Raw genomic sequence first — 21,115 nt, 5'->3', positions numbered from 1 at the left:
ACAGAATTGCTGTTTTTTGACCATCTAAAATAAATCAAAATCTTTGTTTTTGGAATTGACCATTTTATTTTCAATTTCAGAAACATTTGATTTATTGTTCTACAGTAATGAATATCAGTGGACTTAATGCCTTATGTTTGAATAGGAGAAAACAGTAAAAACGTTGTAACGTGCAAAGCTCCACTTTGCAGGAAAACTGGTGGCATATGTTTCCTTTCAAAGAATGACCGTCACAATTGTTCTTTAACAAGGCATCTCTTGTAACATACATGGAGGAACATGATGGTAATAATGTGTTGGCGCATAGCAAAAGTCCATGGAGGGTGAAAGTGGTCTGTTCCCGTTGCCATGTCAGGAGGATGATCATTCACGGTGGTCAGGATCTCTGGAAGGAAGAAGCACGCCTGATGTCTCGGTCCTTCGACGTCCATGCCCTGTTCCATGTATCTCACTGCCCGGCCTGGCCGGCCTCTGTGTGAAAGGAAAGAGATGTTGGCCCGGCCTGCCTGGGTTTCCTGGCTCAAATCAGTTACAGATGTTGACTACTTGTCTGGAACTTGGGACCCATATCTTCGGGAAAACCGCCATTCCCTGGGTTCCATGTAAGTTTAGAATTACATTCCCATATTGTGAGAGATAACTGGCCTTGAGTTAAGACAACAGCCATCAGGAGAATAAGGGGGGTCTGGAAAATTCCAAATGCTTAGCAGAGCTTGCAATTTGTTCAAATAAATCAAATATGGCCAAGAGGCACAGACTACAGTTTGTTATGTTTGTCAGAAATATAATACAATTCCTTGTAAACATGCTGGAAAAATTCCTAGAAACTACAGAGGCCACTCAGCTTTTCATACTGTTGAATTCAACTCTTTTGTTTGTTATTTGCAAAGGAGTCTTTCATTTCATTGTAAATATGGGAAAATATTACATTCTAATATTCAATTCATAATAAGATGTTGCTGTCTCTCAAAGTGATTACGATATTGTAAATATTTGTACAGTTTGCATTACGGATACTGAAGGTCTAATGCCCTGGTGTAGAATGTTTACGTCGGCCAGGATGTCAAGGGAAATCTTATTTGTTTTCTGTCATCATTAACTCAGAGTGCACGAGTATACAGTACAACAGTAGAGCAGTGTATTTCACCAGAGCATTCCACAACCATATCACACATTCAAACAGCTGGAGGGGGCAGAGAAACAGAAGAGAACAGGCATATCAGCTATGGCGATCTCCTACAAAAACCAACCCCAGCACCCTGGTGAACATAGTCAGATAGACATACAAAGTGGGAACATTAGGCTAGTTCAAACTAGTCACATGTGGTTGTAAGATGTGGTTTGAATATCAAAGGCTTGTGCGTTACAGAAAACGCACACTAAATTGTTGATTTGTTATGGCGTAAAACAGTCTACTTTCACTCAAGCATATCACATAAGTATAGTCAGACTACTAACAACAGAAAAGAGTGGCAATTTCCATTGGATGAGAAAGAGGTCAGAGTTTATATTGTATTGTTTTGATATAGGTGTTTATGAAGTAATTATGTACTGTACATGTGCCACTGCTGAAAAAAAAATGTTAACTGCTGTACATGAACTACAATACATGACGTGTGTTTTGTGTAGGCCTACTCAATAATAAAGATATAAATGCTATCAGAAATACACCTTATTGCAGTTTATTATGAGCATTTAAGAAAATCGAGAAGGGTCTAATTGCATTCGTTTCGTTTTCATTTGTATTTAGTCTGCTCAGACACTTTTCAGACATGCCTATTTAGGGGAACCCAATTTTTCAATCCACGTTTATTTGAGTTTATGGGGAAAATCCATCATAAACGCTCTTCATGAGCGTACGTCTATGTGCGGTATGGTCGCGTTCACACGTGCGGCATAATAGCCAGGAGGCAGCAAAGGGTTAATTAACTTAATAACGCTTTACAACCGGGGGAGGTTTCACTCTGGTTGGAAACTTGATAAAGTTCCTGTTTAACATATTCCTTGAATTCTATAGCGACTATCATCGGAGGAAATACACACGTTAGTTAATACAGTTTTCAGAGCAGGATTACATTATGCATATTGGGGTAGCAAGATCGTCATCTTGAAAATACCTGCGATATATCAGGTATTGGAGGGAAGTCATTGGTCGTTGAGCGTTCACGACTGGAACAGGTAAGATCGTCTGAAATTGCAATTCACCTTGACATTTGGAGCAGTGTTCTTCAGGCTAACTTTATTATAAGTACGTCAAGTATTAGTGTTATCTGATAACACAAAATAGAAGTGTGTCTCTAGTGACCAGATGTCTATGTGATATAATGCCACAGAGTTGGTAACATGATATTAGTTCCTCCTTTTAAGTTCCTGGCTGCTCACTTCAGTAGAGGTGCGTGGGTAAAATAACTGGGGAAGCCAGGCCAGAAAAAGAGACATACTGTATGTGTTGTGATTATTGCGTTGTTTGCTCTATAACCTGTTAGTTCATATTTCTTGCCACGGTGATATATAGGCCAAAGGCCGAGGCAATAAGAAGACAGTGGCAGAATAAATTCAACCACTCCTTTGTTTCTTCACAAAACCGGACAGCAACCTCTGTCCAGTGAAGTTCACAAGGCATATTGCATTACAGAAAGTAAATAAAATAAAAATGTATTTGTCACATGCTCCGAATACAACAAGTGTAGACCTTACCGTGAAATGCTTACTTACAAGCCCTTAACCAACCGTGTAGTTCAAGAAGAGTTACCAAATGAACTAAAGTAAAAACTTTTTTTTTTAAAGTAACATAATAACATAACAATACCGAGGCTATTTACAGGGGGTAGTGAGTCAGTGTGCAGGGTACAGGTTAGAGGTCATTTGTACATGTAGGTAGGGATAAAGTGACTATGCATAGATAATAAACAGCGTAGCAGCAGTGCACAAATGGGGGGGAGGGTCAATGTAAATAGTCTGGGTGGCCATTTGATTAATTGTTCAGCAGTCTTATGGCTTGGGGGTAGAAGCTGTTAAGGAGCCTTTTGGTCTAAGACTTGGCGCTCCGGTACCGCTTGCCGTGCAGTAGCAGAGAGAACAGTATATGACTTGGGTGACTGGAGTCTCTGACAATTTTATGGGCTTTCCTCTGACACTGCCTATTATATAGGTTGTGGATTGCAGGAAGCTTGGGCCGTACGCACTACTCTCTGTAGCACATTACGGTCAGATGCCGAGCAGTTGCCAGACCAGGCAGTGATGCAACCGATCAGGATGCTCTCGATGGTGCATCTGTATAACTTTTTGAGGATCTGGGCATTATGGTTATTCCTTGTATAATGACAAACTGGGGCGTAGGTTTAACTACTTTTAATGAACATATACTTCAGCTAGAAAACTCCTTGTTTAGCCATGCAAGGCATTCTTCAACCACCTGCCCCCCACATAGCCTGCTGGGTAACATAGTCTAAATGTTACTAACACATCTTCCTTCCTTTAAAAGGAAACTACTTTTCTATGTAACTACACATCACATCACATTTGTTTACTCAACCTGTATAACACGCAATTTTCAATAACACACATTTCTTTTCTTTTTTACATTGCTCTCATCACTTAAGAGGCAATAAACATATTCTGATGTATTATTATTATTTTTTCAACTAAATATAGTCTGTCCAGCAATACTCTATTGTGGCTCTATTACTTTTCACATAAACAAAACATTCAGTCCAGGTGACCTTTTTTTTTTTTATTGTTTAGCAATTCTCAATAGGCCTTTCAGGGGCTCTGGCAGTCCTTTTTGGTCGTTCTGCTGAAGTGCTTCCTGAAACAGTTGGACAGCGTTCATTGTCAGTCAGGGTGTTCTGACTGAATTGTCCATTGCTAAAGGAATTTGACGCTTCAGCAGTATCCTCCTGATGATCCTCAGTCCCTTGAGTGAATGGCTGAAGCCTTAGATCCACTCTGTTTCGTCTCAGTTGTGATCCACGCTCCGTTTGGATCTCATAGGATTGCGGTGCAACTTCTCTCTGCACACACCCTTGCTGCATCCAGATCCAGATGTCGTGTCGCTGTTTTTGTTTGTCTTTCTGTTTTTCCTTCGCGAGTTTGACTTTGTGAGGACCTCTGGGTGTTAGCAAGTCCTCATTGATGAGTAGGTTGGTTCTGATGCGACGTCCCATCAACATTTGTGCAGGTGAAAGTCCGTTCTGCAGCGGTGCGCTGCTGTAGATAATCAGATTTTTTTGGAAATCCTCCTTTCCATCGTGTGCCTTTTTCATCAGACCTTTGAAAATGTTGACTGAACTCTCTGCTAAGCCATTGGACCTTGGGTAGTTGGGGCTGGAGGTGTTGTGTCGGAATCCCCAGTCGTCAGTGAATGATCGGAACTTGAGAACTGCGGGCCATTGTCCGAGTACAGTTCAGACGCAGCCCCATGTCTTGCAAAGACTGACTTCAGGTAGGTGATTACAGCTTTGCTGGAGGTAGTTGGAGGTAGTTGCAGTGTTGCTACTTCAGGGTAGTTTGAGTAGTAGTCGGTAACAACAATGTGACTTTTGCCATTGCAGTCAGAAAGGTCAATTCCATCTTTGTAGTAGGGTCTGTTGGGTACTGGATGAAGCATTAGCGGCTCTGCTTGCTGCTTTGGCCTGTAGGTCAAACACAGTTCACATGAATCAGTGGTCTGGTTGATTTCCTGGTTCATTATTGGCCAGTACATTACTTCTGGTGCTCGTCATTTGCATTTTTCCTCACCCATGTGGCCCTTATGTATTTTCGGTAGCATTTCTTCACGTAGTGTCATAGGAATGACAATCTTGTTGCCTTTGAACACTATGTCATCCACAATGGTGAGCTCTGCTCTGCACATCCAGTAATCATGTATTCTCTTTGGACAGTTGTTTTTCTGTGCGGGCCATCCCATCAGTGTCGTTTCTTTCAACTCTGTCATTGTTTGGTCAGCTGCGGTCTCTCTTTTGATCTACTCCATTCTCTCAGAAGACACAGGAAGTGATGCTACGATCATGTCGACGTAGGCCTGAATCTCAGTGTTTTTCTCTGTGTCAAAGCTCTCTTGTCTACTGCTCGAGAAAGAGTGTCGGCGGCGAACATGAACTTTCCCGGGGTATAGATCATCTCCACATCATACCTTTGCAGTCTGATCAACATTCTCTGGATTCTCATTGGACAATCATTCAGTGGCTTAGACATGATTGACACCAATGGTTTGTGGTCAGTGTATTGGTGAAACCTTTCACAAGCGTATGTGCTCACCAGTAGATCTTTCTCTATTTGTGCATACCTTATCTATGTGCCTGTCAAGGCTCTGGACGCATAAGTGACGGGTCGTCATGCTGTTGCAGAAGAACTGCTCCCAGGCCAAACTGTGACATGTCTGCAGAAATCCTTGTGCTTTTCTCTGGATCATAGAACCTGAGCACTGGCTCTTCTGTGATTGTCTTCTTTAGGTTTTTGAAGCAGTTTTCCTGTTCATGGGACCATTCCCGTTCATTTTTCTGTCCCAGAAGACATCTGAGTGGAGCGGACTTTGCTGACAGTTGAGGTATGAACTTTGCAAGGTAGGTGATCATGCCCATGAAGTGTCTCACGTCGTCCTTTGGGTGCTCCATGTTGTTGATGGCTGATATTTTCCTCGGGTCTGGTTTGACTCCAACCTCTGAAAGTATGTCTCCCATGAAGGTAAGTGTTTTCACACCAAACTCGCATGTGTCCTTGTTTAGTTTTAGGTTTACTTTCCGTGTCAGGTCCAGCACTTGTCTCACTCTCGCATCGTGTTCTTCTTTTGTGGACCCCCAGACGATGATGTCATCCATCATGGTCTCCACTCCTGGAATGTGTTCAAAGATCATGTGGATTGTCTTGTGGTAGACCTCTGGCGCTGAGAGAATCCCATATGGTAGAAGAAATCTTTACCTGCCCTCAGGTGTGTTGAATGTGCATAGCCTTGAGCTTGCATCATCTAGCTTCATTTGACAGAGTCCTGATGAGGCATCAAGCTTACTGAACGACTTTGCTCCAGCAAACTGCGACATTATCTCTTCTCTGGTTGGCAACTTGAAATGCTCTCTCTTGATTGCTTTGTTGAGATCTCTCGAGTCTAGACATATCCTGAGATCACCGTTCTTTTCCACCACAATAACCAGTGAGCTTACCCAGTCTGTAGGTTCATCCATTTTTGTGATGACGTCCATCTTTTCCATGTGTCCGAGTTCCTCTTTGAGCTTTTTCTCAGTGCAAATGGAACCTTTCTGCATGCATGCACAACTGGAGTAATTGTGTCATCAGTACATATGTTGTGTTCTCCTGGTAAACATCCAAGACCCTCAAACATGTCCTCATACTCAGCCAGTAGTGATTATTGGTCATTTTCAGTCTGTGATGTCACTACATACACTTTTTTCAACAAATTGAGCTTTTCACATGCATTGATTCCTAGAATAGGCTGTATACACTTTTTTCCATTATCAGCAGCTGTGCTCTGAACAGTTTTCCTTTGTGCTGTAAAGTTACTATGCAGCTTCCTTTGACTGGTACGTTCTCCCCAGTATAACCAGTAACCTTAATCTTCACCGGGTGTATTTTGCTCACCTTCAGTGTTTTGTAGTCATCCAGCGACAACAGGTTTACCTGTGCTCCAGTATCAAGCTTGAATGGTATTATAGTTTCATTCACCTTCAGTGTTTTGTAGTCATCCAGCGATAACAGGTTTACCTGTGCTCCAGTATCAAGCTTGAATGGTATTATAGTTTCATTCACCTTCAGTGTTTTGTAGTCATCCAGCGACAACAGGTTTACCTGTGCTCCAGTATCAAGCTTGAATGGTATTATAGTTTCATTCACCTTCAGTGTTTTGTAGTCATCCAGCGACAACAGGTTTACCTGTGCTCCAGTATCAAGCTTGAATGGTATTATAGTTTCATTCACCTTCAGTGTTTTGTAGTCATCCAGCGACAACAGGTTTACCTGTGCTCCAGTATAAAGCTTCAATTGTATTATGGTTTAATTCACAGTCAATGGCACAATCCATTCAGCTTTTACTGCATTGCATATTTCCACAGAATCAACAAAGAATTCTTCAATCTCCTTGATTGTGTGAACCTTTTTCTTTGTAGCCTCAGCTTTGCAGCATTTTGAGAAATGATTATTTTTCCCACAGTTGTTACATGATTTGCCATATGCAGGGCATTTTTTGGGCTTGTGGATAAATCCACATTTTCCACATTTATTGTTTTGATTTCTCTCTTTTGCTTGTTTTTGTTTTGTAAGGTGTTGTGTGTGTGGTGCTCCTCTCTTTTTATTTCATACACTGACGTCTCATTCCTTCACAACTCTTTAACTTGTGCTCTGGTGGTTTCAGCTGCCCGACACATATTCACTGCTTTATCCAAAGTTAAATCTTGCTCACGCAGGAATCTCTCCTTGAGTCCATTATCAAGTATACCACAGACTATCCTGTCTATCACTAGTGAGTCTTTCAGATTTTGCTCAGCCAAATACTGGTCAAAACTGACTCCCTGTTTCTGATCATGAGAGAAAAACTTGTATCTCTCAAAGGTGACGTTCTGGCTTGGTACAAAGTACTCCTCAAATTTAGCCATTATCACAGTCAATGTCAAGTTTGCCTCGTCTTGCTGAAAGCGATTGTAAATGTCCAATGCATCCTCTCCAATAACATGCAGAAAAATGGAAGCTTTCAATTTGCCATCATCTCCCCCTGCACCACTTGCCGCTAGGTAGATATTGAATCTGTGCTTGAAACGTTTCCAATTGTCAGCTAGATAGCCTGTTAACTGCATAGGAGTAGGAGGACTAAGCCTATCCATGATGGAGAACAGGAACAGTGTCAATTTCCCTTACTTCAGTATGTTGCTCATCAACTTGCTCGTCAACAGATTCCAATGCAGCCTCGCTCTCACTGCTGTCACTCTCGCTGCTGCGGCTTGTTGCCCTCGCTCTTGCAAGCTGGCATCTTCGACTACTCGCGTCACTTGACTTGTGGTAGAATGTTCAATTTTCGTCGCGGAAATTTGCAGAGTTACTCCTTTATTTTCTCTGTCTCTTCATAGTGACTACCAATCTGACACCATGTTATGTTTGTTCCTTGTATAATGACAAACCGGGGCGTAGGTTTAACTGCTTTTAATTAACATATACTTCAGCTAGAAAACTCCTTGTTTAGCCATGCAAGGCATTCTTCTACCACCTGCCCCCCACATAGCCAGCTGGGAACATCATCTAAATGTTATTAACACATAACACACTGGGGACCCATGCCAAATCTTTTCAGTCTCCTGAGGGGGAAAAAGTTTTATCATGCCCTCTTCACGACTGTCTTGGTGTGTTTGGACCATGATAGATCGTTGGTGATGTGGACACCAAGGAATTTGAAACTCTCGACCCGCTCCACTACAGCCCATCAATGTTAATGGGGGCCTATTCGGCCCACCTTTTCCTGTAGTCCACGATCAGCTCCTTTGTCCTGCTCACATTGAGGGAGAGGTTGTTATCCTGGCACCACACTGCCAGTTCTCTGACCTCCTCCCTATTGGCTGTCTCATCGTTGTTGGTGATCAGGCCTACCACTGTTGTGTCATCAGCAAACTTAATGATTGTGTTGGAGTCGTATTTGGCCACGCAGTCGTGGGTGAACAGGGAGTACAGCAGGGGACTAAGTACACACCCCTGAAGGGCCCCAATGTTGAGGATCAGGCTGGCAGGCGTTGTGTTGCCTACCCTTACCACCTGGAGGCAGCCCGTCACGAAGTTCAGGATCCAGTTAAAGAGGGAGGTGTTTAGTCCCAGGGTCCTTAGCTTAGTGATGAGCTTCGTGGGCAACATGGTTTTGAACGCTGAGCTGTAGTCAATGAACAGCATTCTCACATAGCTGTTCCTTTTGTCCAGGTGGGAAAGGGCAGTGTAGAGTGCGATTGAGATTGCGTCATCTGTGGATCTGTTGGGGCGGTATGCGAATTGGCGTGGGTCTAGGTTATACGGGAGGATGCTGTTGATGTGAGCCATGACCAGCCTTTCGAAGCACTTCATGGCTACCCACATGAGTGCTACGGGGCGGTAATCATTTAGGCAGGTTACCTTCACTTCCTTGGGCACAGGGACTATGGTGGTCTGCTTGAAACATGTAGGTATTACAGACTCGGTCAGGGAAAGGTTGAAAATGTCAGTGAAGACACTTGCCAGTTGTGAGAGTAACTTATGTACAGTACCTTATGATGAGCTATAGACCACACTATCAACCAAGAGAGTTCTCATCTATATTATTCGAAGCTGTCTATTTACCACCACAGACTGACACTGGCACTAAGACCGCTCTCAACCAACTCTATAAGGCCATAAGCAAACAAGAAAATGCTCACCCAGAAGTGGCGCTCCTAGTGGCCGGGTACTTTAATGCAGGCAAACTTAAATCAGGTTTACCAAATTTTTACCAGCATGTCACGTGTAACCAGAGGAAAAAAAACTCTCGACCGACTTTACTCCACACACAGAGATGCATACAAAGCTCTCCCCCGTCCTCCATTTGTAAAATCCGACCATAATTCTATCCTCCTGAATCCTGCTTACAAGCAAAAACTAAAGCAGGAAGTACCAGTGACTCGCTCAATACGGAATTGGTCAGATGGCACAGATGCTACACTACAGGACTGTTTTGCTAGCACAGACTGGAATATGTTCCGGGATTCATCCAATGACATTGAGGAGTATATTACCTCAGTCACCGGCTTCATCAATAAGCGCATCGACATCATCGTGCCCACAGTGACCGTATGTATATATCCCAACCAGAAGCCACGGATTAAAGGCAACATCTGCACCGAGCTAAAGGCTAGAGCTGCCGCTTTCAAGGAGCGGGACACTAATCCGGACACAAGAAAGGAGAGGGACAAGAAATCCTGCTACTCCCTTAGATGAACCATCAAACAAGCAACGCGTCAATACAGTACTAAGATTAAATCCTACTACACCGGCCCTGACGCTCGTCAGATGTGGCAGGGCTTGCAAACTATTACGGACTACAAAGGGAAACCCAGCCGCGAGCTGCCCAGTGATGCAAGCCTACCAGACGAGCTAAATGCCTTTTATGCTCGCTTCGAGGAAAGCAGCACTGAAGCATGCATGAGAGCACCAGTTGTTCCGAACGACTGTGTGATCACGCTCTTCGTAGCCGATGTGAGCAAAACTTTTAACAGGTCAACATTCACAAAGCCACGGGGCCAGATGGATTATCACAACGTGTACTCAAAGCATGAGCGGACCAACTTGCAAGTGTCTTCACTGACATTTTCGACCTCTCCCTGACCGAGTCTATAATATCTACATGTTTCAAGCAGACCACCATAGTCCCTGTGTCCAAGAAAGCGAAGGTAACCTGCCTAAATGATTACCGCCCTGTAAGCACTCACGTCGGTAGCCATGAAGTGTTTTGAAAGGCTGGTCATGGCTCACATCAACACTATCATCCCGGAATTTGCATACCGCCCCAACAGATCCACAGATGACGCAATCTCAATCACACTCAGTACATCACTGGGGCCAAGCTTCCTGCCAACCAGGACCTATATACTAGGCGGTGTCAGAGGAAGGCTCAAAAAATTGTCAAGGACTCCGTCACCCAAGTCATAGTCTGTTCTCTCTGCTACTGCACGTCAAGCGGTACCAGAGTACAAAGTCTAGGACCAAAAGGCTCCTTAACAGTATCTACCCCCAAGCCATAAGACTGCTGAACAATTAATCAAATGGCCACCTGGACTATTTACATCTATCTGCTTTCCACTAGACACTGAGAGATGAATTCCCCTTTCAGCAGAACAATAACCTAAAACACAAGGCTAAATCTAAACCGGAGTTGCCTACCAAGAAGACAGTGAATGTTCCTAAGTGGCTGAGTTACAGTTTTGACTTAAACATACTTGAAAATCTGTAGCAAGATCTGAATGGTTGTCTAGCAGTGATCAACAACCAATTTGACAGAGTTGAAGAATTTTGAAAAGAATAATGTGCAAATGTTTCACAATCCAGGTGTGGAAAGCTCTTAGACTTACCCAGAATGACTGACAGCTGTAATCGCTGCCAAAGGTGCTTATACAAAGTATTGACTCAGGGGTGTCAATACTTATGTAAATGAGATATTTCTGTATTTAAGGTTCAATAAATTTGAAGCATTTTCTAAAAACATGTTTTCTCTTTGTCATTAGGGTGTAATGTGTGTAGATGGGTGAGAAAATTTGATATTTAATCAATTTTGAATTCAGGCTTTAACACAACAAAATGTGGACTAAGTCAAGGGGTATGAATGCTTTCTGAAACCACTGTATATTTGTTGTAGAGCACCTGAAGGCACATCAAAGCCTAGCCACTGTTGCAAATACAAGGCTTTTCATACATTCATGCTTCTGATATTGTCTCAACACTTTCATGTCAATAATTGTTTCATGGTATGTGATCAGTGCACTGCATGCCTTCAACTGCCATCCTTTACAGTACAATTTTGATTAACTTCCTGAATTTGTCATTCCTTTCTAGGATACTGTCTTTTTAGTGCATGTTAACACCTGTACTGTGAAGCTATTCACACTTTTCAAAACCGGTCTTTTATTCCCACCCCAAGCACCTCTTAAAGTGATCCAACAACTCAAACAATATAATATACGGAGTGGCTGCAGTTCCGGATTTTCTGGCTAATGATACAGAGATTATTATATATTTTTTTAACCCCTTTTTCTCCCCAATTCTCAAATTTGATTTGATTTGATGTTGTCTCATCCCTGCAATTCCCCAATGGGCTCGGGAGAGGCGAAGGTGGAGTCATGCGTCCACCAAAACATGACCTGCCTACTTGCGCTTCTTAACACCCGCCAGCTTAACCCGGAAGCCAGCCGCATCAATGTGTCGGAGGAAACACCATTTAACTGGTGACCGTGGTCAGCCTGCAGGCACTTGGCCCGCCACAAGGAGTCACTAGAGCGCGAGGAGCCAAACCCTCTCATAATCCGGATGACGATGGGCCAATTGTGTACCGTCCTATGGGACTACCTGCGACGGCCGGTTGTGGCACAGCTCGGGAATGAACCCTGGTCTGTAGTAACGTCTCTAGCACTGCAGTGCCGACAGCGTAATTGCTTTTTGGTACACCAGAATTACATTGCGTTGCAGAGGCAGTTGCAGTGCGTTCTGATTTATCGAACGTATGCGTCAAACTGTATGCGTAAACAGCTTGACGGAAATGGTAACAGAAGGTGAATGTTCAACTTTTGTTGCACACATATCCAGATGATGCTGTGTACTATTTCCCCCTAGGACGTTGCCGGTGTGATCGAAGCGTTAGACCGCTGTGCCACTGCCACTCGGGAGGCCTTAGCTGCTGCCCACTTCGCTGCCTACATAGCTTCTGCTGATTGCTCCACTGCTGCTTCCCCCTCCTTGACATGGAAGGGAAACTTAATGTTGTACAATAAAGACCTATAAGTGGGAGAAGGAGAAAAGGAAGGACCGGGGGGAGGGAGGTAGGGGAAGGGAGGGGGGAAGAATGGAAACTATGCATTCCATGCCTCTAGCGAGCACGCTTTTATGTTCTTTTTTTCAGAAAGGTTGACAGGCTTCATGCAGCTATCATGTGGCACACAAATGACATGTTCCTCCAAACTTTGTCTGTTGTAAAAGATGCAAACATAAGCATGACACAAGCATTTCATCTTCTTCTTAAATGCTGAATTACATGCAGCTTTTTAGGCAAGCATATTAAACACAAGCGAAACACTGACGGGCAGTCAAAATAGCCATTTGTTATTTTCTCATCATTGCGAGGATTGGCAACTCTCACTACTACATTACATGGCAGCATAACTATATGACGAGTATCATCACAAACAGTAGGCAGTCTACAGCAGTATTTGACAAATAATTGTGCGCCGGGCGACGCAAAACAAACTCACCCATTGTCAGACTGGTTACCGTTAGGATACATGCTCAGTTGCCAACCTTCGGTCTGGATACATGCTTATGCTCCACTGCCAACCTTCAGCTGAGCAGTTAGTAGGACCTGTGTGGTTAAAACACAGATATTTTTTTTGCCCCAATCCAAAACTTACATGTAGCTATCTAGGCAGCATATCGTCATTTCCATGTAAAAGGACTCATGAGCACCAACATGTGAAGATAATTTTTTAGAAATGAAAACATATTTACATTTTTCAACCATTTTCCATCCTAAAAATTAGGAATAAGTAAAGGCTTTGATTTCTGGTCAAACCGATAGAAAAGGGGTCTGAGAAAACATCTACCAGAAAGCGTCTTAAAAGGGATTGGAAATACAGCTAAACACAATGTTGAAGTAAAGACCCCTGCCAGCTACATAAGATAAACACTTGTATTTAGTTTTGGGGGAAAAGATTCTGCCTTCTGTAAGTTTAAGAAACATTGCCTTAAAAGTCTGATACCAAAGACCCACATTTTTAAAATATGTTTTCATTTCTCTCGCTCATGAGGGAGGTTCGTGAAAGTTCACAGAAGTAACCAGTAAAGGTAGACCAATTAGTTGTTTTTTTTTAAACTTATTTCAAATTTGTTTATGAATTATTAAATGATTCAAAGTCTAAATTCCATTCCTAAAAAAAATCTGTAATGGAATTTATGCAATTTAGTTGGCTACAGTTGGGTTCTCAAGTTTGGACAGCACATCACTGTACAGTAGAGTTCAGTACAGTCAAGAAAAGTAGAGTATATTCTACTTTAGTACTATACTGAACTCTAGTTTTCTGAGCTGTACTGTACTCTACTGAGCTCTACTGTGCTGTATTTTGACATCCAAGCTTGTGAAACATAGTCTATGATTGGTTCAGATATGGTTCAGTCCACACCAACCAAATTTGATCTTGTTTTGGGGCCAGAACTCATTCAAATAATAGCTAATGTGTAGAATAATACCCAAATATGCAAAGAGGATATTGCATGTGTTTACGTTTTTGTGTACCTTTTTAGGATACACCACCATATTCATAATTATGCATTTCTGTGTGGTACAGATCAGGGACCCATGATGAAATTCCTTTACCGCAATTCCGTTACCTATTGTAAATTCACTTCACTTACTGTAGTTGAACAACCAAACGAGATTTTTTTCAAAGTCAATGTGTCATAGCTAGCTAACACACCATTCTTTCTGGGACATTTTTAAAAATCTTAATTAAAAGGTGTACACATACTGTAAACTAAGGGAGATTTTACAGAAATTCTGTTATCAATCTTCGCATCTGCACAGTTCTTCCAGGAAACGTTTTTTTGTCAAATGTTCACTGTAAATTGTTAAAAGTAGTCATTGTGCACAGAATTGTATGGTTTGTTAAACTTTGAAATCAATGGTTTTTTTTGGCATACATTTGAACTGAAAAATCTTGAGTCTCAGCGCAATTCCGTTATGGAATTGCCCGTATCAAACACATGCAAGACACAGACATGCAGTCTAATTAGCGATGTAATGTTCTTTTTTCATCATCATTGCAAGCATTGGCTAAGCAGTAGTCATACCGGCAGTCAAATTAGTAGTGTTCTTTTTTCAGGAACTCTGGCTAGTGGCTAAGATATGGCAGCAACTATAAAGACGCGGGATTTTTTGTTGCTCCAATTAAATGTGTAGATACTGCGTCCTGCTTGTGCAACTGCAATATCCGTTACAATAGACTGCGACGGTGGTGTAGCCTTCATAATATATATATTTTTGGGAATGTTGGTTGAAATCGCTGCAGGGTTTTTATTTCAGTTGTTCGAAAAAATGAGGCAGATACATAGGTTACATGATCATGGTCCAGAAGAGGGTGAGTGAAAGAGAGAAACTTGGAGGGGGTGTGTGAGCAGCAGCCAAGGAGTGTGAGACTAATAACATGTGCGCAGAACGTGATCAAGATCCTTAGCTTTGAGAAAGAGGTTTCCGGTGGTGAGGGCAACTCTGTATTTGCCACATTAACAATGATTCATAGCATGAGATGGAGGTATATCACTATTAAATGAGTGTCATTTTGAAGCTGTCATAATGGAATGTCCTTACAATATATGCAATTTAGCAGACGCTTTTCTCGGTGACTTAGTCGTGCGTGCAAACATGTATGTACGGGTGCTCCCGGGAATTGAACCCACTGCCAAGCGTTGCATGCGCCATGCTCTACCAACTGAGCTACGTTGTGAAGTGTTCTTCCTGAAAATGACACTGTGACACGTTCTAGCTGCCTGTAAACTGGAGAGAAACAAGTGGAAGTGCCCGAAGTCAACAATGCTCTGTTTGTTATGCTGTAGTAATACAACCTGATTACACAACCTAGGGGTGTAATGTTGGTTTAGCATGATTTAGGAGGACTAGACCATCAAATAAACATACAGGACTTTGACTGGGTAATATGTTGTCGCTGGAAATACCAACATTCACAGAGTGAAGTATTTAACCTCCAACAATACATTTTAAACAGCAGGGCTAGCCTTTATTCAAACTTTCTAGTCTCGAGGAAGATTTCCTAGAACTTGACTGCAATAGTCTCTAGACCTACACCTACATTTTGTCCAGGTGCTTTTTGGTCAATGAATGGCTCATTCACATAATCATTCAGCTCTCTTTGGTTGGCACTATTCCAGCAGCTCTTTATTATGTAAAATGTGTTTGTGAAGAACGAAAACACGGGTTAATGTAAACCTCGAACTGCTTTGGCTCTGGCCCCGTTCCCAGCCACATTGTGTCTACCCCAGGAAGTTGTTCATTGTCATCTGATTTCAGCTAGTCTAGCCCTTTGCCGGTTTTATTGTACTGCTATGCCCCTGCTCCTGACTAAATGCGCAAACCACCCCCCTTTCTCCCACACTGCAGGTTAGGACAAGTCTCCTCTCCCCAGTCTACAGTGTCGGGTGGTGGGACTCGGTGGGGGGGATGTGTACCAGTGGTGTTCCAGCCAGCTCCAGCCATGGGGTCAGCCGGTCGGGCTCCTCGTATGCCCTGTGTGCCCTTGCGGTGGGACTCATAGCCCTGGGCATCGTCATGATTGTGTGGTCAATGGTTCCCGGGGATGCTACCCAGACAACCAAGACTCCAGGCAACTCCAGTATAACAGTGCCAGCAGACCATGGTGAGGATGGGGATGGCGAGGAAGACAAGGAAGCAGCGAAGAACTTATCAATAGCCTATGTGCTGGTGGGGGCAGGGGTGGCCATGCTGCTGCTGTCTATCTGCCTGGGGGTGAGGAACAAGCGGAGGAAGCACCAGAGAAGACAGGAGACACGGGCAGTAGGAGTCCGCTTCGTGGACCATGTGGCTGGGGATGCAGGAGAGAAGTGAGTGCTTCAATCGATTTAGATAATCACTGTCTAACAGTGATTGATTTGAATCATCCAAGAAGGGATTCAGAGGCTTTGTTTTCACTATAAACTCATATATGACTTACTGTGAGCTCCAAAAGTATTGGGAATTGTAGTAAAAAGTTAAGTATTTGGTCTCATATTTCATAGCACACAATGAATACATTAAGCTTGTGACTACAAACTTGTTGGATGCATTTACTTTTTGTTTTTGTTGTATTTGAGATTATTCTGTGCCGAAATGAATGGTAAATAATATATTGTGTAATGTTGCAGTCACCTTTTATTGTAAATAAGAATAGAATGTGTTTCTAAACACTTCCAACATGACACAATACATTACCTGATGTAATCATTGTGTGCTAGGAATATGGGACCAAATACTCAACTTTTGACTTCTTTAAAACACATGGGGGGGGGACTATGTACAAAAAGTGCTGTAATATCGAAACGGTTCACCCAATATGGATGAAAATACCCTCAAATTAAAGCTGGCAGTCTGCACTTTAACCTCAGGCATTGTATCATTTCAAATCCAACGTGTTGGAGTACAGAGCCAAAACAACAAAAATTGACTGTCCCAATACTTTTGGAGCTCACTGTAGTTCCCAGGGTGATGCCTGGAAATGAATATGTTCCTGATAATGTTCCTGTATGTTCCAAATTGTCCCTTTTGATTGACACAGTTCCATTAAAGCACCAGTTATCTAGTCTCTCCTACTCCAAGCTAGTTAAAGGAGCTACATGCAACATTTCCACCTGCAAAACTAGCACCAAATGTCATTACATACCAGTAGTACTTAAGGAATACATATCCATGAGAGAAACAAACAAATATTGACCTCTGAGATGCTGCAAAGCTTTTTGCCACAACGGGACAGTTTGACTAGTTGTTGTTGTGTATGTAAAACTTCCTGCATTACAATTGTCTCTCGTTCATGAGGTTAAACAACAATAGAAAAAACATGGCAATACAAAACTTCTTATTGTCCTTGCTGTTTTGTAGATTATGATCATGTAAGAAGCAGTACTTAGCTATTTTAGGCATTTCTAGTATCCTTAAAAAAACATGAAATGTAAATGATGGCACAAATGTGACATGTTACTTCTTTAAAATCGGTGTCCCTGTACATTGTTTTGCAGTTTAGATGAGCCAGTCCCAGTCTACAACGTGCCCAGCTATGAGGAGGCGGTCACCAGTGGCCAGTTCCCCATCCGCCAGAGCAACTCCCAGCTGCCTTCCTACGAGGACCTCATCTGTGCTGTGGAAAACGAGGGGGAGGGACCAAGTGCTGCCCCAGTTAAGGAGACTCATCCTAGCAGTCCCACTCCTGAGCCCCAGCCCGCCGCTGCAGCCAACCCCAACAGCAGTAGCCGGGCCAGCCGGATACTACGGCCCAACAGGGTACGCAGAATCAAGTCTGAGAAACTCCATCTGAAGGACTTTCGTTTTAACATTCGCAACCCTACTGATGCGAAGGTGACCATTGAACCAATCACTCCGCCACCACAGTACGACGGCAAGATACCTGAGTTCTGACAGCGCCCCCCTATAGCCTGGGAGTACTAAAAGCATTGTTTCAATGTTGAGTAAGACAACACTATTGCTGGATCAGATGTCTAATAATAATAATGAGGCCTAGCTGTGAGTGTTCCTCCTTCACCCTGAGGCAGACCCAGACATTGTTGCTTTGAATCAAGTTGTTTCTCAGCTCCATTTTGACTCGTTTATAGACTTATTTATTCAGGGGCTTATTTTCCTCTCTGTTTAGAACACGGTGGCTGTGTTTTTAACTATCGCCCTACAGAAGGCTTGACGGGGTGCTACGCCACTGCTTATAACTAATAAGTTAACTATCGAAGATGTGCCAACTTAAATTATCCAGCTCAGGGAGCCAGCTATGCATTTTGTTTGCTAACTTGCTAAGTGGCTAGCTTGCAAGTTCAAGCTTCTTGGTTATAGCAGACAGTCAATCCCCTCCTGGATCAAGATCCCTGCTACCTAAATTTGTTTTGTGCGTCAAAATGATATGATTTCAAATTACTTTTTTACGTTGGGAAAGAACTAGCACCCCTTGTGTGCACTGCCGGTAATACTGTATATCACAGTATGGTACAGGAATGATGTGAAGGTAGGAACCTGGATACCGCACAACCCTGCCCTACAGGACACACTGCACCAAATACCCTAGTTTCAGACTCCTAATGATCCTTACATCTCTGAAGCCACTTCCATACCCGTCAAAATAACTTCTCTGAACTCTCAATAGCTGTTTTTCCACCAAGTTTTAGATAAGGGGAATAATGGGGTGTTAACACTAGAGATCCTGACCGCCAGTGTGACCCCTCACCCCCCTCCCTTTTCTCTGCATAAGCGAGCTTGGCCCTTCTTCTTCGGTCTGCTGATGCAATCAGGTCCTCAAACACAAGGGAGCGCCAGGGTGGGGAGGTTATTAAAAAGGCATCGGGGTCCTCTGGGTCTGTCGCCACATCAGACATGATGTCTTCAGTTGACCCCACAAATCAATGCTTCCTTTCAGCAGAGTTCTTTTGACCGACTGTCTTGAACACTTGAATCTCAAAGCTTAAAAAAATTCAAAATAAAAGCGCAAGTCTCAACTTTTAAAAACTCAGTACTGTATTTAAAATGTATGGATTGGTTCACATTTATAAACTAACCCGTCTCTGGCGACGCAGTCTTCTCTTTTGTATGTTCCGTTCCTTTGCTCCGTCTGGGGTGTCTGACGACTTATGCATCTCTTTCAGTCCAACACCGATTTGCAGCTGCATCTGAGGTGTGACAGTGTGGTCTGTTAGCAATGGCTATATGCTTCAAAATCCTTGAAAAAAGGATCAAATGTAGAATATTGTTGCAGTCAGTCCATGTCTTCGTAGGACTACTCACTTTCAAATTCTGCCATGCGCCACTCTCCATCTGTGTACCTTCCTCTCAGCTGACTGACCAGCGGACAGTACACAGGTGTTGTGGGGACGTTGTGCCTGAGACATTAGTTGACAAAGAAAAGTTCATGCTTGATATTTGCACTAACACTTAATGTAACATATTTGAGAATGCTAAAATAACCATCATACAAGAACCTACCCTGATCCCCCCCACCCCACCCACACATTTTTTTTTTGTTTTTTTGTCAAATTCCAAGTCATAAGTGATCACATTTGTCTTCACTTTTCTTGCGGCTTATACTACATTTGTTCTCCTCACCAGCATTAATGTGTAGATCCCTTACTGTCCGCTATTAAAACAGAAAAGAGCATCATTAGTAAATTAACGTGATTCAAATATTCAATGTTAGCTACCACCAGTGTGCAAGTTGCAAAAGTAAACATTGAACTTACGGATAGCTCATTCCATTTTGCCTGGCGAACGCCCGTCATCCTTTCAGGTGCAGTCGCTGCAGAAGTGCTTAGCTGTAGCTGCTGCTGCTGTTGTTGGAATAGCTAGTTGAGCTACTTGTGTCATCAGTCTATCGTCCATATCAGCCACCATGTTGTAGACCGGCATCTGATTCAGCCTGGTTATGACATGAGTTGTTGGAAATCCATGCCCTCATTTGGTGATGGATCATTCCCTTGCACAAAGAGACTTCCGGCAGGTCCCAAAAACGAATTGTATCAATAACATTTTTTTAAATCAATAGCCGCTTGTCTCCTTTGCTGTATTTTACTAGGCTTGGTTAGCTAGCTAACGTTCAATAGCTAGCTACCAAGCTATCCGTTCTTCCGCCAACGTTGGAAAGCTAACGTTAGCCAACTGCTTTGGAAGATTTGTAGCTAGCTAGTTAATTTTACTTGCCAGCAAACAGTAGCTTGTTTTAGTCAACAAAAATCCATGTAACATGATCATGTTAATGTTAGTTATTGACTACATTGCTACTGTAGCTATCTCTGCCAATGTTATAGCTGCTACAGTGCCAGCTAGCAGAGATAGCTATGCTAGCTAGATTTATTTCAAATATAATATGTTATTTGTCACATGCGCCGAATACAACACCAAACCATGAAATGCTTACTTACAAGCCCTTAACCAACAATGCAGTTCAAGAAATAGAGTTAAGAAAATATTTCCTTAATCAACTAAAGTAAAAAATAAAATATAAAGTAACACAATAATAAACAGCGAGTAGTAGTGGTGTAAAAACAAAGGGGGAGGTGTCAATGTAAATAGTCTGGGTGGCCATTTCATTAATTGATCAGCAGTCTAACGGCTTGGGGGTAGAAGCTGTTAGCGAGCCTTTTGGACCTAAACTTGGCGCTCCGGTACTGCTTGCTGTGCGGTAGCAGAGAAAACAGTCTATGACTTGGGTGACTGGAGTCTTTGACAATTCTTTGGGCCTTCCTCTGACACTGGATGGCAGGAAGCTTAGCCACAGTGATGTACTGGACCGTACGCACTACCCTCTGTAGTGCCTTACGGTCGGATGCAGAGCAGTTGCCATACCAGGCGATGATGCAACCGGTCAGGATGCTCTCGATGTTGCAGCTGTAGAACTTTTTGAGGATCTGGGGACCCATGCCAAATCTTTTCAGTCTCCTGAGGGGGAAACGGTGTTGTCGTGCCCTCTTCACAACTGTCTCTGTGTGTTTGGACTATGATAGTTTGTTGGTGATGTGGACACCAAGGAACTTGACTCTCAACACGCTCCATTACAGCCCCGTCAATGTTTCTTGACAGTCTCATTTGGAATGTTGTGGCTGTGGGCTATAGAGTACTCACAGTACCATTTATAAATGTTATCCCTAA

The 21,115-nt window shown here is 42.8% G+C and overlaps 1 protein-coding gene and 1 long non-coding RNA gene across 3 annotated transcripts; one reads left to right on the top strand and one right to left on the bottom strand.

Moving 5' to 3' along the window:
* Positions 1–332: 332 nt before the first annotated feature.
* LOC121846785 lies at positions 333–19,668 on the bottom strand. Its single transcript, XR_006083720.1, has 5 exons — positions 19,577–19,668; positions 19,259–19,353; positions 19,033–19,143; positions 12,954–13,060; positions 333–471 (listed from the first exon to the last, which is right to left on the bottom strand). It is a non-coding gene; the product is annotated as an uncharacterized LOC121846785 (long non-coding RNA).
* LOC112254309 (transmembrane protein 51-like) lies at positions 1,998–19,039 on the top strand. Of its 2 annotated transcripts, none has more exons than XM_024426724.2 (3): positions 1,998–2,178; positions 15,869–16,329; positions 17,497–19,039. In XM_024426724.2, the coding sequence occupies exons 2-3, from the start codon at positions 15,929–15,931 to the stop codon at positions 17,891–17,893; spliced, it is 798 nt and encodes a 265-aa protein (XP_024282492.1). In that variant the 5' UTR covers positions 1,998–2,178; positions 15,869–15,928; the 3' UTR covers positions 17,894–19,039. The 2 variants fall into 2 exon arrangements, with proteins under 2 accessions (XP_024282492.1, XP_042180176.1); XM_042324242.1 differs by lacking the exon at positions 1,998–2,178 and adding an exon at positions 14,760–14,831.
* Positions 19,669–21,115: the final 1,447 nt, after the last annotated feature.

This window comes from Oncorhynchus tshawytscha, linkage group LG07, assembly GCF_018296145.1.
Source record: "Oncorhynchus tshawytscha isolate Ot180627B linkage group LG07, Otsh_v2.0, whole genome shotgun sequence".
In the NCBI taxonomy this organism is placed as follows: Eukaryota; Metazoa; Chordata; class Actinopteri; order Salmoniformes; family Salmonidae; genus Oncorhynchus; species Oncorhynchus tshawytscha.
This window is presented reverse-complemented; position numbering and strand designations above follow the sequence as displayed.

Excerpts from the sequence above, each read along its gene's own strand:
- LOC112254309 (XM_042324242.1), top strand. The coding sequence starts at position 14,811 with ATGATCATGGTCCAGAAGAGG. Across the intron at positions 14,832-15,868 it reads TGATCATGGTCCAGAAGAGG|GTTAGGACAAGTCTCCTCTC; the intron begins GTGAGTGAAAGA and ends CCCACACTGCAG. Across the intron at positions 16,330-17,496 it reads GCTGGGGATGCAGGAGAGAA|TTTAGATGAGCCAGTCCCAG; the intron begins GTGAGTGCTTCA and ends ATTGTTTTGCAG.